The sequence below is a fragment of the Blastomyces gilchristii genome, assembly GCF_000003855.2.
Source record: "Blastomyces gilchristii SLH14081 genomic scaffold supercont1.7, whole genome shotgun sequence".
In the NCBI taxonomy this organism is placed as follows: domain Eukaryota; kingdom Fungi; phylum Ascomycota; class Eurotiomycetes; order Onygenales; family Ajellomycetaceae; genus Blastomyces; species Blastomyces gilchristii.
Genome location: NW_003101676.1, coordinates 1,084,623 through 1,101,525, shown reverse-complemented (window position 1 = coordinate 1,101,525; position 16,903 = coordinate 1,084,623). Strand labels below are relative to the sequence as shown.

General features: G+C 32.2%; 1 protein-coding gene and 1 pseudogene across 2 annotated transcripts; both read right to left on the bottom strand.

Annotated features, from left to right (window-relative positions):
* Window positions 1-11,596: 11,596 nt before the first annotated feature.
* Window positions 11,597-11,685, bottom strand: BDBG_16981 (annotated as a pseudogene). The gene has a single exon. The product of its transcript is annotated as a tRNA-OTHER (tRNA).
* A 1,414-nt stretch (window positions 11,686-13,099) lies between these two features.
* BDBG_04199 (uncharacterized protein) lies at window positions 13,100-15,868 on the bottom strand. Its single transcript, XM_031721573.1, has 2 exons — window positions 15,416-15,868; window positions 13,100-15,156 (listed from the first exon to the last, which is right to left on the bottom strand). Exons 1-2 carry the CDS (start codon window positions 15,722-15,724, stop codon window positions 13,444-13,446), a joined length of 2,022 nt encoding a protein of 673 aa, XP_031578177.1. The 5' UTR covers window positions 15,725-15,868; the 3' UTR covers window positions 13,100-13,443.
* Between the last annotated feature and the right edge of the window lie 1,035 nt (window positions 15,869-16,903).

Below are 16,903 nucleotides of genomic sequence, written 5' to 3'. Positions count from 1 at the left end.
TAATTAATAGAGTTAGCAGCTCTTGACTACATAAAACTATATAGACTGAAGTTCATGAATACTATTTACAACTCAGCTTAAATACTATTATACATTTAATCTCTGTATTTTATCTTTCTACTGTGAATACTTCTAGTAGTTAACAGTACATATCATGCCAAGCTGCAAACACTCAAATAATCGCCTGTAAGTACTTATTCTTACAACTATAAATCTTGATAATTTACGCATCTAATAGAACAGACTCTGTAGAAAGACTTCAGTGACTTGTTTAGTATTTATCTTATTATAAGGTTTCAATATTACATCTTTGCTTAATTAGTTTATAATAATCAGAATATTTCTACAACTCTTACTCTCAGAGAGATTAACAGCAAAGTTAATTACTATATCTTATCAGATTCTATCAGAAATATTGAGTGATTTCAGTAAGTTTTTTCTATAATACTTTTATAAGATATTGAAAGAATAATAGTTGCAGTTTCAGATAAAATATCTGATACTATTTAATATCTCACATCAGTAGAACTCTTGAGAAATCATTTAATACAGTTACTTATAATCTGAGTAATCAGTTATATGCAAATCATGTATCTCTTATATTATCTAAGTGTGTAAGAGTTCAAAGTGAGAGACTTAATATTGTTCACAGAATTATAGAGTGTTATTATTATTAATTAAGTATTCTGAGATGTTAATTCTTATATATAGTTCCGAAAAGAATCAGAGTGCTTCTTGATGTACTGCTTTGATAAGTATTTAAAGAAGTTTATCAGTTTAAGCTGTTATATACTATAATTCATTCAGTATAAGTTCAGAAGAAGTTGAGATATTAATATTAATATCAGTATCAGTGTCAGTAATAGTTCAGAGAGAGAATGTTCTAATCAGAGAAGTATGTATAATATTATAAGTTATTTTATCTTAATTAACTAGTATCTTCAGATCTAAAAGCTGATGTTCTCAGTTTATTCAATAAGTGTCTGTTACATTGAAAGATATATCTTACTCTTATTATAAAAGAGTATCTGTTATTAAGTTCTGACTACTAAGGTGATAGTGTATAATGAAATAAAAACAGCTTAATAGCTTAGATTATTACATCTGACATTCAGTAAGCTTATAGATAATTATAAAATACTTAAAGTTCTTATAATCTGTGATTATCTTAAATTTGAAGATACTTGTAAGAAATCCCGCTTCTTGCGGATTTTTTACCTCTATTTCTATCTCTCATGTAATCAATAGAGTTAGCAGCTCTTGGCTACACACAACTATATAGACTGAAGTTTATGAATACTATTCACAACTCAGCTTAAATACTATTATACATTTAATCTCTACATTTTATCTTTCTACTGTGAATACTTCTAGTAGTTAACAGTACATATCATGTCAAGCTGTAAACATCTGAATAATCACCTGTAAGTACTTATTCTTATATTTCAACCTCAGTCAGTCAGCAACTGCCTGTTATAACTGAAAGAACTAGAAACTTATATACTTCAATTTCTGTGAACTCTACTGCAGACACTCAGAAGCAGTCATCTGAATCATGAATAACTCTTATGAAAGAAGTCTCAAAGAACTTATTAATTACTCACAGAATATCATTCTCTGTATCTGTGATAGAGAAACTCTCTGAACTCATGAATAAATCAATCTCAGTGAAGAATATTCTTGAGTATCTTCTACAGAATTAAGCTATCTTTCTATAAGAAATGTTTACTGTCTGTAAACACTTTTGAACTGAGTCTCTAGACATAATCTTCAGAGATATCTATGAACTGAAAAGAAACTTTCTTAAGTTATAATCACTTAAGATTACTTATTAAATCATAATCTATAAAAGCTTTTGCAAGTTTATATTTGAAATTGACTCACAAGTTCAGCTGTGTGATATGAAAGATGAAGAAGCTGTTATCTATATAATAACAGATCTCTACTACACTGAAGTCAAGAACTGACTGAATTATCTAGAGAATGATTATAAGAGATTTCACTGATCTGTTCTCAAGACCTATCTAGAGAATAAGTTGAGAGACTCTGTGAGTCAGACAGAGAATATCTGAGCTGTGATTATTAATATTAGAAAAAGAGATGAGAAATCTGATGAAGACTACTCACAGTACTTCATAGAATTGTGATATGAATTGAGATCTGTGAAAACAGAGCTCTGAAATAAGATCTGAATAATGATATTTATAAAAAGACTGAATAAAAATATACAGAACAAGCTTATTGAGTAAGACTCTAAGCTCTTGACTCTAAAGAAACTGATAACTCTTATTCACTGCTTACAGATCACTGTGAGAGTCACAGATCTACAGAGAGTAAATCACTAACTGACTCTGTAAGAGTCAGAATAATAGAGAACAGATTTATCAGAGAAAGATAATAAGATATAGAGAGATTTGTATCTGACTGCTGAGTAGAGAGAAAGAGCTTCATAAGCTTCTGTAAATAGAGTATATAACAGAGAGATTAAGAAAAAAAGACTCTGTTTTATTTATTCTAAATCAGAATATCTTCATACAAACTATCTGAATAAATCAATATAGAAATTTAAGAAGTTATAAACAGAGTTAGTAACAGTCTTCTTAAGAGTCTTAAAGCTGATATCTGAATCTGTTGCTTCTCTGATGAAAATACTTGTTTACAGAGAGAGACTGTACTGTGATACTACTACTCTATAAGTATGAAAAGTATTGATGAACTCAGAATCTCAGGTCACTGTAGTGTCTCTAAAGCTTATAGAGTGAATGAGCTGAATGATGAAAACTGAGAATCTGCTCTTATAATAAGCAGAGTGTGAGAACTCAGATCTGAGAGCTGAGAAACTTATAAGAGTCATCTTTGAATTGCAAGATCTCTTCAGAATCTGAAGAAGATTTGTAGAAACTGTGATTATTGTAGACATCACAGATAATATGTACTTGAGACTTGTATAACTTTAAAGACATAATTTATACATAGCTATCTATGAGTCAGATTTATACTTCTGATCAGTGTTAACAGACTTACTTATAGAGATAGAATTAGTTAATACTGCAGAGTTAATTAGAGAAGATAAGCTCATCTATATAATAACTTTATAAATATCTGAGAACTTTGTGATCATGAAAACTGAGCTTCAGATATCAGAGAAATATCAAGATCTTACAGAGATATTCAGCTCAGTAAAGACAGCTGAGCTTTCTTCTCATTATAAGAAGAATCTGATAATAGATTTAATAAAAGAGTAGAAACTCTTCTGAGAATCAATCTATAAGCTCTCTCATTATAAAACAGAGATCTTACAGATCTATATAAAGAAGAATCTGAAGAATGACTTTATCTGATCTTCACAGATCTCTGCAGAAGTCTCTGTAATATTTATAAAGAAGAAGAATAAAGATCTCAGATTATATATAGACTACTATAATCTGAACTTCAAGATAATAAAGAGTTACTAGTTTCTATCTCTGATTAAGAATGTGATTAACTGTCTTATAAGAGCTGTTATATTCACATAACTGAATATGATTAATATATATACACAGCTGTGAATACAGTCTGAGAATGAATGAAAGACTGTCTTTAGAACTGCACTGAAATTATTTAAATATCTAGTGATATCTTTTGATCTGATTAATATCTCTATAATATTTCAGTCTTTTATTAATAAAACACTTCATGTATATCTGAATGTCTTCATGATAATATATCTGAATAATGTGATAATATACTTTATAAAGAAGAAAGAACACACTGAGTATGTATAAAGTATATTGAAGATCTTAGATAAGACAGAACTGTATATTAAGCTTATAAAGTATAACTTTAGTATCTGTTAGATTAATTTTCTAGAATATATAATCACTATAGATAGTATTCAGATGAAATCTTCACAGATTGAGACTATTCTATTATGATTAGAGTTAACTAGTATTCATGAGATTCAGATCTTTCTGAGCTTTGTGAATTTCTATAGACAGTTTATCTTTATATTCATGAGAATCTTCTTAGCTCTTACAGACATGCTGAAGAGTGAAAATAAGAAGAAGTTATTCTATAAATAGAGAATGAAAAGATTATTAAGAAGAGAGAGTTGTGAGAACTTTCTTATCTTAGAAGCTTACAGAGTCTTTATAAAATTGAAATAGATATTTATAGATGCAGTAATACTGTTTCACTTTGATTTCTTACTTTTAATCAGATTGAAGACAGATGTCTTCTTCTTTATAATTTCAGAAATAGTCTCACAACTATAGTTAAATGAGAACTGAGTTTCAGTAATCTTTTTCTCATGAAAGATATAACTCACAGAGATCAACTATAATATTTATAATCAGAAGCTTCTTATAATAGTGAAATTCTTTCATCACTGATATCACTACTTTGAGAGTCTTATAATAGTGATTACTGTTAGAACTAATTATAACAGCTTATAATAGTTTACTTCAATTAAGAAACTCTCACAGCAGCAGGTTCACTGAGCTCAGAGACTAAGTAAGTTCTGATTCAAGATAGAATATATCAAGAGAACTAAGAACTCAGTGAACAGACTCTCTCACAAATCAGACTATGTTAAAAAGATCAGAGTAACAGATATAGAGAGACTAGAGAAGATAGAAAAGCTTTACAGAATACTTAAACTGAGTATTATAAAGAGATTGACTGAAGAGTCTCTCAATCTCTTATAAGAGAAGAGAGAAGAGAAAGAAAAGAAGTCTGTATAACTACTCTCTATAACACTGAGAGTCAATACTCTGAGAATCTCTGTGAGAATTCTTGAAGAGAGTATCTATAATCTGAAGAGTTTGCAGACTTTGAGAAGTGCTGTGAAAGATCTGATGTAAGAGAAAACAGAGTATAAGTCTTTATAAGATCTTCTATTCAGATTGTCTGAACTACAACTGAAGAATGAATATACTCAGTATATTCAGAAACTGCTTATAACAGAAATTAACTCTGCAGAAATAAAGAATTAAAGAGACTTAAATAATCTCTTACAAAGAGAGAGCTGAATTTATATATCTATGAATAAGTTTCTATGTATAGAACTTATTAAAAGGCATCATGACTCTTCTCTAGCAGATTATTTTACAGACACTAGAACTCATGAGTTGCTTATAAGAAAATACTTCTGACTGAAGATGTAAGAACTTGTTAAGAAGATAGTGAATTCTTGTACTGTTTATCAGAATTCACAGATAGTGTGATTCAGATTATATAAAGAACTTACTTCTCTACTCATCTCACAGAAATCTTGAAAACAGCTAGAAATGAATACTCTTGTAAGTCTCTCTGAAAGTAAGAATATATATAATGTCTGTTTTAATAGTATGCTGATGATAGTGAATCACTTTATTAAGATAACACACTTTATACTCACTTACAAGAACTTAAAGTCAAAGAATTTAACTTATATCTTTATTCACAATGTGATCTGATTGCATGAATTGTCTATGAACATTGTCTCAGACAGAGAATCAATCTTTACAGAGAAGTTCTGATCTGATCTGATAACTATACTGAAGATTTTATAAGATTTAAGCACAGCTTTTCATTAACAGACAGATGATTAGATAGAATATCTAATGAGTATATTAAAACAGTATCTGCAGTGCTTTATCAATTATAATCAGAATAACTGAGTGTATTGATTATCACTCACAGAGTTTACATATAACAACTCAAAGCATGTTAACACAGATAAAACTCTCTTTGAGATACTTACTGAGACTTATCTGTGAATAATCTTAATAAACCTGTGAGAGTATACTATAGAGTGTGATAATATCTGTGAACAGACTGAGAGAATTCAGAATATTCAGAAGAAAGTCTGTGAATTCTTAAGAAAGACTTAAGAGTATTAGAAGAGATACTATAACTTCAATCACATTATAAAGAGTTTTAAGAAAGATGATAGAGTCTAACTAAGTCTAGAAAATATCATCATATAAAGATCTAGTAAGAAGCTGAATCTCTTGTAAACAGAGTCTTACAAGATTGTGAAGAAAGTTAGTTTACAGTTCTACAGATTGAAACTGTTATCTGAGTTACAGATATATAATATTTTTTATATCTCTTTACTTTATAAATATAAGGAATTCTCAGAAAAGAATTCTGTGACTTATTACTCTATTTATAAGATACTAGAGAGTGAAAGAGAATATCAGATCAAAGAAATTATTGACTTAAAGAAGTGAGATTATGAGCTCTGATTCAAGGTTCAGTGATAAGAATATTCTGATAAGATGAATAAGTTCACTTAGAAATCATCTGAGCAGATAAGACATCTGCAGAAGCTGAGACATGACTTTTATACTGTGAATTCTGATAAGTCAGAATGACACAGTCTTCACTAAGAACCTGATTATAATAAAGATATTAACACTGTTATTTATAAATTCTAGTCTATAAGATAATGAGTTTCTACTGAGATGAACAGTCTGTGATATATGCAAAGAGAAGAAGAAATCATACTCTTATTAAAGTTAAAAAATAAGAAAATAAAAATAGAACTGTGAACATGACTTAGAGATTAATAAAGAAAAAATAAAGAAAACTTATACTCACATTCTTAATATCTGTAATACTCAATCTTCTCACAACTATCAATTTCTCTCTTCAAAGAAGCAGAGAGTATTATATCTATGATACAGATAATTATTACATTTAATATGAAGACTGTCAGAAATGCACAGACTTTAGAGAAGTTAAACATCAGAGTGCATGCAGTTGCAGCAGAGTCTTGAGAACTGATTATCTATATATATAATCAGATATCTCTTATGAAGCTGTATTTACTCTCTCAGTTGTGCTGAAGTATTCAGTCTGAAAACAATTGAGATGCAGAGAGAAGACTCATCTATTCAGATTAACTTCTGTTATGAATTCATAGCATTTGTATTATCTTAATTACCTGGATTTTACAGGTATCTGAGAACTCATCTCTTATTGACAATGAAATTGCAGAAATGCGCTGCAGTGTGAGAACTATTAATAGAAAATCTAGACATATTCACATATATCTGATCAGAGATTGTGTGAGTAGAGAAGAGATGATCATAGACCTGCAGAGCTGCAGAAGATACTGATAATACTGAGAGCTTTATAAGAACTATTAACTAGAGTCTGTAAGAAATTACTTATGAGAAGACTTATAGTAAAGAATAAGACTGCACTGCTTAGAGTCAGAGACTGATCTGAAGAAGATATAAAGTTGACTACTGATCTGAAGATCAGGTGCAGTGATAAGACTGAGAAGAGTGAAGATACTATTATAAGCAGTGATATCTCTGCTTCATCAGTCAGTAAAAAGTGATCAGAGAAGTTGTGAAGATATTCATGAGAAGCTCAGTAATAATCAGATATTATTTATAAAGATATTAAAATTGAAAAATTTTTATTCTTGAGAAGTTCTTGAATCAATATATAAACATTGTCAGAAACACTCTCTCTCTGTCATCTGAGTGAAAACACTTTATAAATGAATAAGAATACTCACAGTTTGTAAAAATGAAAGCTGTTACAGAAAAAGAGAAAAGAAGATAAGATTTTACAGACAGATCTGAGATATTTATACTACTCTAGAGAGGTTTACTTACACTGTGAGTAATTCTGTGAAACAGTCAGATCACTTTAATAAATAAAGAGTGATTATAAATTACAGATCTGAATCTTTCTATATAATTATAAAGAGTGATTGCAGACTGCAGATATCTTAATTCTACAATTCTATAGAGTTAGTAAAAGAATGAAAAATTCCTCATAATTCTACAGTGTTAAAGAATAATGATTTGTGAGAATGAGTGAAAGATTAATCTGTGAATACTTCTCTTTAATGAGAATGATCTCATAGAGAGTGATTCATCTGTGAGATGAATCTGTGTAATAATTACATAAGAATCTCATGAAAATGATTGAGAGTCAACTGAAACTCTTCTGTATGAAAGATATAAGATAAATCTGTATAATAGTCAGAGAAGAATCTGTAGATTATAAAGAATCTCACAGAATAAGAAACTGAGTGACAGACTCTTTTCTCTTTGCAGTAATAAGAGATTTTTCCTCACTGAGGTTTTTTATAGATATGAAGGATTTTTAGTGAGTATCACTGCAGTGCTGAGCTGATTCTATGAAGTTACTCAGTGAAAGACTTCACAGATGAAGTCTTAGAGAGAAGAGAGTATGTAAGAAATCTCACTTCTTGCAGATTCTTTATCTCTATTTCTATCTCTTATATAATTAATAGAGTTAGCAGCCCTTGACTACATATAACTATATAGACTGAAGTTTGTGAATACTATTCATAACTCAGCTTGAATGCTATTATACATTTGACCTCTACATTTTATCTTTCTATCATGAATACTTCTAGTAGTTAACAGTACATATCACATCAAGCTGCAAATGTCTGAATAATCGCCTGTGAGTACTTATTCTTACAATACTTCAGAGTTCAGAATCTCATTCTTCTAGATAGTATATAATTATAAGAAGTTTCTTATCATAGATCTTATAATTACATGCAGCAGAACTCAGTTTCTTAGACATGAAAATACATAATTATAAGATATTTTTATTATTATATTATAATATAGCTTCTTCTGTAACATAGTTAGAGAAGTCAACTTTAATAACTATCTCACAATCAGAGTTAAATATTATTAATAGAGAGATATTAGTAAATATCTTCTTCATCTGTATGAATATAGCTTCAGTATTTACTAATTACTGAAATACTAAGTTCTTCTTGATAAGTTCTATAAGTGATCTCATCATATCTGAGAAGTTTTATATAAATTACTGATAGAAGTTAGTAAATCTGATAAAGTTGTATATATCTTTCACAGTATGTAGAGCTTTTTATTCAAGAATAATAGAGATCTTCTCAGAATTTATTTAAATTCTCTTATCAACTTCTATGATAAAATCTAGATATTTTATACTCTTGACTTTAAAATTATACTTGTTAATATCTATTGATAGTTCTGCTTCTTGTAATTATTATAATACTCTCTACACATATTTTTAATATTTCTTTCTGAATTTATTAGTGAAGATGAGAATGTTATCTAGATATATAGATATAAACTTATTAAGAAAATCTCAGAGTGCTCAGTTAATATACTTCTGAAATATACTGAAAGTATTAACTAGTTCAAAGAGTGTGACTACTTATTCGAAAAGATTATAATATATTCAGAATACTGTAAGCTATTCATCTTCTTCAGTAATATAAATCTTATAAAACTTAGTAATAATATTCAGTTTTATAAACTATTAAGCTTATTTAATATATACTAGAGTTTCATTGATAAGAGATAAGAGATAATGATCTTTCTTTATTAATCTATTCAGATCTCAATAGTTTATATAGAATTGAAGTTCTTTATCTGATTTCTTTACAAAGAGAATAGAAGCTATAGCAGAAGAGTTACTAATATATATAAATTTCTTATTCAACAGATCATTAAGTGTCTTCTGAAGAAGAAGAAGTTCATTTCAAAACATATTATAAAGAGAGTCTTATAATAACTCAGAGTTCTTATTATTCTTCTTTTCTAACTTAATACTGTAATTCACTTCTAGATCTTGTAAGAAGAATATATCTATAATATTATCTTATCAGAAGATATCTAGATATTTATAATATTATTAAGAGAGTTTTGTATAAGAATCTGTTATTATAATACAGAATAACTTCTCTAGAGTTTTCTTAATATCAGTCAGACTAATAAAATAGATTACTATATAATTCTACTATCAGTGACTTTGTCAGTGATCTTATTAATAACTTCTCTTTCAGAGTATTTTATAAGTGTTGACAGAGATCTATGTAAGATTTATAGTCTTATGAATATTATCTTTATAAATTTTATTATTATTAGAGAATATTAAGCTTTCATTTTAAGTATTTAATAAGATATCTTATTCAGATAGTCAGACAAGTTCTAGTATAAGATTATAGTTAAGATTATTAACTTTATATATATAAGTATCTTCACATTAATATTCTCTAATATCTATGTTTAGTTTTATCATATAACAGATATAAATATCTTTTAAATTATTAAATTCTGTAAGAAGTTAGAGTTTTAATAAGAGAATATACTAAAGATTATAATATCTTATAACTGAAGATTTAATCATTGTATAGTAATATAGATTACTGTCTATCATAACTTTCATATTATATATATTATTAATTACAATAGATATAAGAATTGCTTTTATTATTATTTTCTCTTTAAATTATTATTATCTGATCTTTTCAAGCTTCTGTTTATATATTTAAACAGAAGCTAATCTTTTCTCTATTTTATTAAAATATTCTTATAATTATCTTCTAAATCTTTCTTTAATATAATATGATTAATACAGACTACTAATATTAATCTTTCTTTTAAATGAAAAGATATATAGACTGATTAGTAGTTAAAAGTAATATATTCTAATCAGTTATAATTAATGTATATCTCTTATTAATATTGATTAGTAACTTCTTCAGAAGTGATCTCAAAGACTTAAAAGTCTATTTAAATAATAGAAACTCTTGCTTATATATAGATATTTAAGTTTACTTAATTTATAACATCTGTATTATCATTCTTCAGTGTAGATATATAAGTAACTGAGATGTAATATCTTCTATTACTATTCTATATACTCTTGAGCTTGATTAAGCAGTTATTCAATGTTCAGAGTTATATATAAAAGTTTTTATAAGTTAAGTTTTTATCTATACTTATAAGAGTCTGTAAGAGTTTGAAAGTTAATATCTTCTTAAGTATACTACTCTTTATTTAATTCTCTCAAGATTGATCACCTACTTCTAGAATCTTAATATTAAAGTCAGAGATAAATATTATAAGAGCAGTATTTCTCTATCAGATACTCTGTAATTAATCTAATACTTTCTATTGTATAGCAGTATTTTAAAACAGAATATTAAAATATTTAATAATATTATCAGATATTTATAACACTGATTCACATACTTTTATTTATGAATAAAACTTCTATCTTATATAATCTTTCAATTGATTATTAATATACTAATCTTAATTAGTTAATAAACTGATAACATCTTCATCTATACTTAGTTTTATAAGTATTTTCAATCTCTATAATGAATAGAGAGTGAGATCAGAAGTATTAAAATATATAAAAGTATTTAAATATTTCTTTAGTACTTATATATTTATATCTGATTTAATCAGTGTTAAAATTACTTATACAGAAATTTCTAGTTAAGATAATCATTGAATTTTCTTATATTAATATTATTAAGTTATATATATATCAGTTATTTATTACTATTATTATTATTATTATTATTCTTCCATTATACTCATATGCAAGCGGAGCTTATGATGAGTCCTTGCGTGATGTTAAATACAGGTCAAGTGTTGGTTATACAGGAGGAAATACAGGTGTTGAGACCACGCCAAGATAACAAGAACATAGGAAAATACAAGGGAGTGACAATTAGATACATGCGATAATAACTTCCCAGCCCAGGAACATAGAGCGATTCATTGGAGCGATTTGTACACCTCTGTATTTATTAGAAACCTGAGGTGCTTGAGTTCCGGATTTAATGTATCCCCTGCGGGTTTCGAACCCACGCGCCTTGGTTTCCCACGCCAAGGCGCTACCAGGTGGCCGCATTAACCATTCGGCCACCGAGGCAGTTATTTATTACTGTTATAATTTCAATATTACTCAGAGTCACTATAATACTATATCTATACTTATATTTAAGAGTTCTCTTATATTATTAGTAGATATAGCTGTATTATTTATCAGATATATAATATCTACAGAATTAGAAGAAATGTAATTATATAAATATTTTATACATCTAAGATATCAGAACTCTCAGATCTTTTACTAATATTCTCTTTATAAAATCTTATTACAGAGTCAGAGTAACTGATAAGTAAGCTTCTATTTAAAAACTTAGTATCTACTTAACTGTTTGATTATTTCTCTATTTCTTATGTATTATTATGCATTTAAATATCTCAATAGATAATTATTTCTAATGAGAAGATAATAAGTGTAAATAATCATTTCTAATAAGAAGATAATGAATATTTTTTAAGTGTAAGAGATCTACACTGAATAGATCAGTATAATATATAACTTATAAGCCTTATAATATAAAAGTGAAAAACATTAGAGAAGAAAAAAAGAGAAAGTATGAGAATCAGCAATTAGAGTGAATATTTATATGTGTACACAGTGAAGCTTCAGAGTGAAAGAATAGAAATTTCATATACACAGTGAAGCTTCAGAGCAGAAGAATAGGAATTCTGTGAGTTTTTCAGCTAAGAATCAGTGACTGAGAATCGGAGCTTTCAGCGGAATCTATGAGAGTGTAATGGAATAGTCTATATGATTGATCGGGCGCAGCCCGCCACAATAATAAGTAAAACTTGCTTTTTTTCTTAATATTTAAACATGTTTATAATACTGTGATAATATATATTAACAGATTTCATATTTTTTAGCAGTCTCAGTGTAATTAGAAATCAATTGCAGATTCAAATCAGCAATTGTTATTTGTATAACTGTTTCATAGTGCATGTTGTAAGTAGACTGGCCGCCGGGACCATGAATTTCATGTTTGGTCCCATTTGGTCTGGTCTCATACATTTCTTGGCGTGAATCCCGCTGGGACTGACTATCAAAAAAACATGCAAAGTGACTATATATCAGATCTTAAAATGGAACCATGACTTGAAAAAAATGAGAAAGTGGTTCCATTTGATCCCATTTAGTCCCATTCTTGGCATAAAGTTACTATTTTTAGACATTTTAAGGTTTTTTTTAGACTATTTTTAATTTTTTAAAAAGTAACACTTTTTGATAACACTCAAATGAGATTTAAAGTCATTTAAAGCAATAAAAATAATTTAAATTGAGAAGTGGAAATCATGATCCCATTTGGAAAATGTGACAAGAGTAGACAGTAAGTCCCACTGGAACAGTATGAGACTACTATCTAATGTTAAAACCGTGTAATGGGATCAGTCGAATTGGTAATGAGACTATCAAAAAATCTGGTCCTGGTCCCAGACACGGTCACACGGTCAGTCTAGTTGTAAGTGTTTGAAAATGAATGAAAAAATGAAGATTAAGCAGGCGTTGAGTGTAACCAGGCATTGAGTGATTGATCACGTTAGAAGAAGAAAAAAATATAATTGAAAATGTAAAAAAAAAGAGAAAAAAATGTTATAATAGTTAGAAAAAAAAAAAAAAAAGAGAAAAGAAGAGGTAAAATCAATCTTACAATATCAATATAAAAGCACAGAGAGAGAGAGAATGAGAATAATATATCAATCAATCAATCAATCAACTCACTTAATACAGACTCTGTCTCTTGCTCTCTCTCTCTCTCTCTCTCTCTCTCTCTTTTCACAATCTCATTGAGAAACTCTCATACTAAAACCCTTCATCATCTCCAAAGCTCCAATTCCTCTGATGAACACTCCGACTGATCCTCTTCTCACCCACGCCTGAACCCACAGACGACGCTGGCTTGGCCTTCACCTTCTTCTCTACCTCCGCCTCCTCCGCCACAAACGCATCCGAGCTCGAATGGATCGGCTTCACAGCCTTCTTCTGACCACCACCATCATCATTTGCGGGTGGATTCCCATTCTCATCGCTCTTCTTCCCATTGGCATCACCGCTGCCATTACTATCATGATCATTATTTGTATTATTGTTACCATTATTCACCTTCTTCTCCCCCCCTTTCTCCATAGAATTCGAATCATCCGCACCACCGTCCACCATCGTCCAATGGCTATCAAAATCCTTACGCCGATGAGCGGCATTTGCAGAAATGTTAGACGCAGGTCGCACCGGTGCCTCATCAGTACCACCCTCAGCAGCACCGCTACCGGGGCCTGGGACGCGCGTGTCTGAATCTCCGTAGATGTTGTTTTGATACAGGCCTAGACCTTTGTTATGTGCAGCGCCGGGGACCTTGAAGGGCGCCTGCCCCTGTTGCCCCTGTCCTTGTTGTTGCTGTTTCTTGTTGGCGATAGGTGCATCGGCGTCCTCGAAGATATTATTTTCGTACAGACCCAGGCCTTTGTTATGTGCGTTGCCCCTGGGATTGATCGGCTGGTTCAGCTCGCGTGCGTTAGGCGCTTCATCGTCACGGAGCTCAAAATGCGTTTCTGCATCGCGCCGTGGTTGCGGGGCTCGACGTTGCTTAGGTGGACTATCTGCAGCATCCCCCTCATCGTCGCTCCAGCCGAAATGTCGCACGTTCTGCGGCTGGAGTTTCTGTCGCGGTTTTTCAGGAGTGGCAAAGTCCTCGAAATCCCACTGGGACAGGTGTTTCTTTGCGTGGGGGCGGATAGGGAGGTTGTTCTGTACACTCTTCTGGTCCGCTTCGCCAAACTCAAAATGATTCTCCTGCCTTGGTTTTTCTTGCCTCAGTTTGGGTGGTTCAGCCTCGCCAAATTCAAAGTGGCCTGGGGCCTGTGGTTTCGTCGTGGGTCTAGGATGAGGAGTCTCTCCGAACTCGAAATGGCTGTATTTCGATGAGTGAGTTTTCTTAACTACTGTTTTTTTATCCTCTTGCTCTACTCGTTTCCCTTCATCTTCATCCACAAACAACCGCGATGGCCTATACATATCTCCCCCCCCTCCTTTGGACGCGATAACGTCATCATTCCTTACAGGCCGCGAGAATTTTCTCGTAGGTGTGGACTCAGCATCGGACCCAACAAGCAATTCACCTAAATCGCGAGGAGGAGGTTTGGCAGACCCGCGCGAAGCGCCTGACACGGGCCGTTCTTCCGGTGGAGGAGAACGGGGTTCGAAAAGCGACAATGAAGTATGCGGATCTTTGGTGATTCTCTTGCTGGGGGACGAGATTGATCCAAATGACGCGTTTGACGCGGCAGTAGTAATCGATCGCTTTTCTGGCAGAGACGCCGGCGACGAAATGGAAGTGGAGCTTTTGGCCGCAGCGGAGATGGAGGAGTTGACGAGACGCGACTGTTCAGTAGTGTAGCGGATTGGCCAATTGCGGCTGTCCGCGTCGATGACCTCAAGCTGCTTGAGAAGCGCTCCTTGGTCCCAGTACAGTCGGATTTGTGTAATCCTATCGTTGCTATTAAAATGGACGATGTGGACCTATTAAAAGAGTTCAAACTTTGGTCAGTGTTTACACTCATTATTTAGATATTTTTTGTACCAAATATTGCTCCATATATTTGCAATAGTTTGTCTTTCTTTTTGACAATTTATTTTTTTTAATTTTTGCTTTTTCTTTTTCTCTTATCTTTCGCGCGGGCGGGGCAACAATTGCCCCAAAAAAAATAATAAGAACCAGAGAAATAATAAGTTTTATTCGAAGAAGAAGAAGGATAGTTAAATAATTGGGCAGACTGACTATTGGCACCGTGACGACGCGATCGACAAGGAAATTATCATCCAGCTCCAGCAGATAGGCCCCTCCCCCAGATATAAACTCCAGCGAAGTCTCGACGTCCAAGCATAGCGAACGGGCACCCTCGACTGCGTGGACGATCTTCTCTGTTTTCTTTCTGAGAGCGCGGGACTGGGTGATGAGATGTTTGACGATGGGTTCTGGGTGGGAGAAAGTGGTCGTGGTGGATATGTAGTGTAGCGCAGCATCGGCGGAGAGAGACGCGGCCGTTGGATCGGCCAAGAACCGCTCGTAGACGGCTTTGAGCGACATGGTTGGTGGGGATGGGTAAGGTAGATAGATAGATAGGTGGATGGAGGATGGAGAGAGGGGGGGGGGGGGGAGAGGGAAGAGAGGGATACGGAGGAGATGAGGAAATAGGACGAGACCAGGTAGGTATGAGGAAGTCAGTCAGAGCCCGGGATCAGGATTGTTTATTATTTTTTATTATATATAGTGGTGTTATTGTTATTAGGGGACGGACGGTGTTTGGGCGCGCGGGTTGGGATGTTGCTATGGATGTTGTTGCAGCAAGGAGTAAAGTAATCGGCGGGCAAGCGTGTTCAGGTGTATCCTGTATTTATTTGTATCCTGTATTCTGCGGTTTCTGCGGTTTCTGCGGTTTCTGTTGGTTCTCTCCAACGGCGGCAGGGATACAGACAGACCGTTGCACTTGGGGGGCTCGGTATATATTTCTCAGGAGGGCTGGCTGGCAGTTAAATACATAGTTGTGTAGTTATAATCTCTCTAACATCTACGTAGTAGAGGCCCAGTTGACAGCAGGTGTATGGTATGTATGATCTTTTCTTCCTTGTGAAATGTACTGACTATTATATGTGGAGTGCAGAGATTATTATTTATTAGAGATAAAATAGATAAAAACAAAAGATAGAGAGATATTTCCAACTTAATCAATAATGATAACATTACTACGTATTGTCTGGGGAATAACAGAAACCAAACAAGGCGGGTTAACAGGCCAAGGAAATCCTGGACAAGGTCAGGGGTCAGGTCAGGTCAGTCACCATAACATATACCTGTTCCTGGATATGATTATAGTTAAAAGGGAAACTCTCCATTGTTTTCCTGTCTCCTGTTCCTCAGAAAACAAGAACCAGGAGTTTCTTCTACTCCGTACATGCAATGCAGCCTATTATTATCAATATCCACGGCAGCTGTAACTAAATAAGCCCCAGAACAAACGCCACTGTTTCATCTTCCCTCGAAAGACGCCGTGACTGGCTGGCTGTGCAGACGGGGCCTAGCTCGGGCTTCTGGAATGCTGCGGCGAAGAGAAGCCTGGAACACAGCAACCAACAAGTAGCCAGGCACGTGTGTTCAAATTGAAATTGCCAGCAAGAATCATCAAGTATCAAAAGTATCAGTATTATTATTATTCTTGATGTGATGGAGTATGTATGTATGTATGTACGTACAAGGGCAACATGCTAG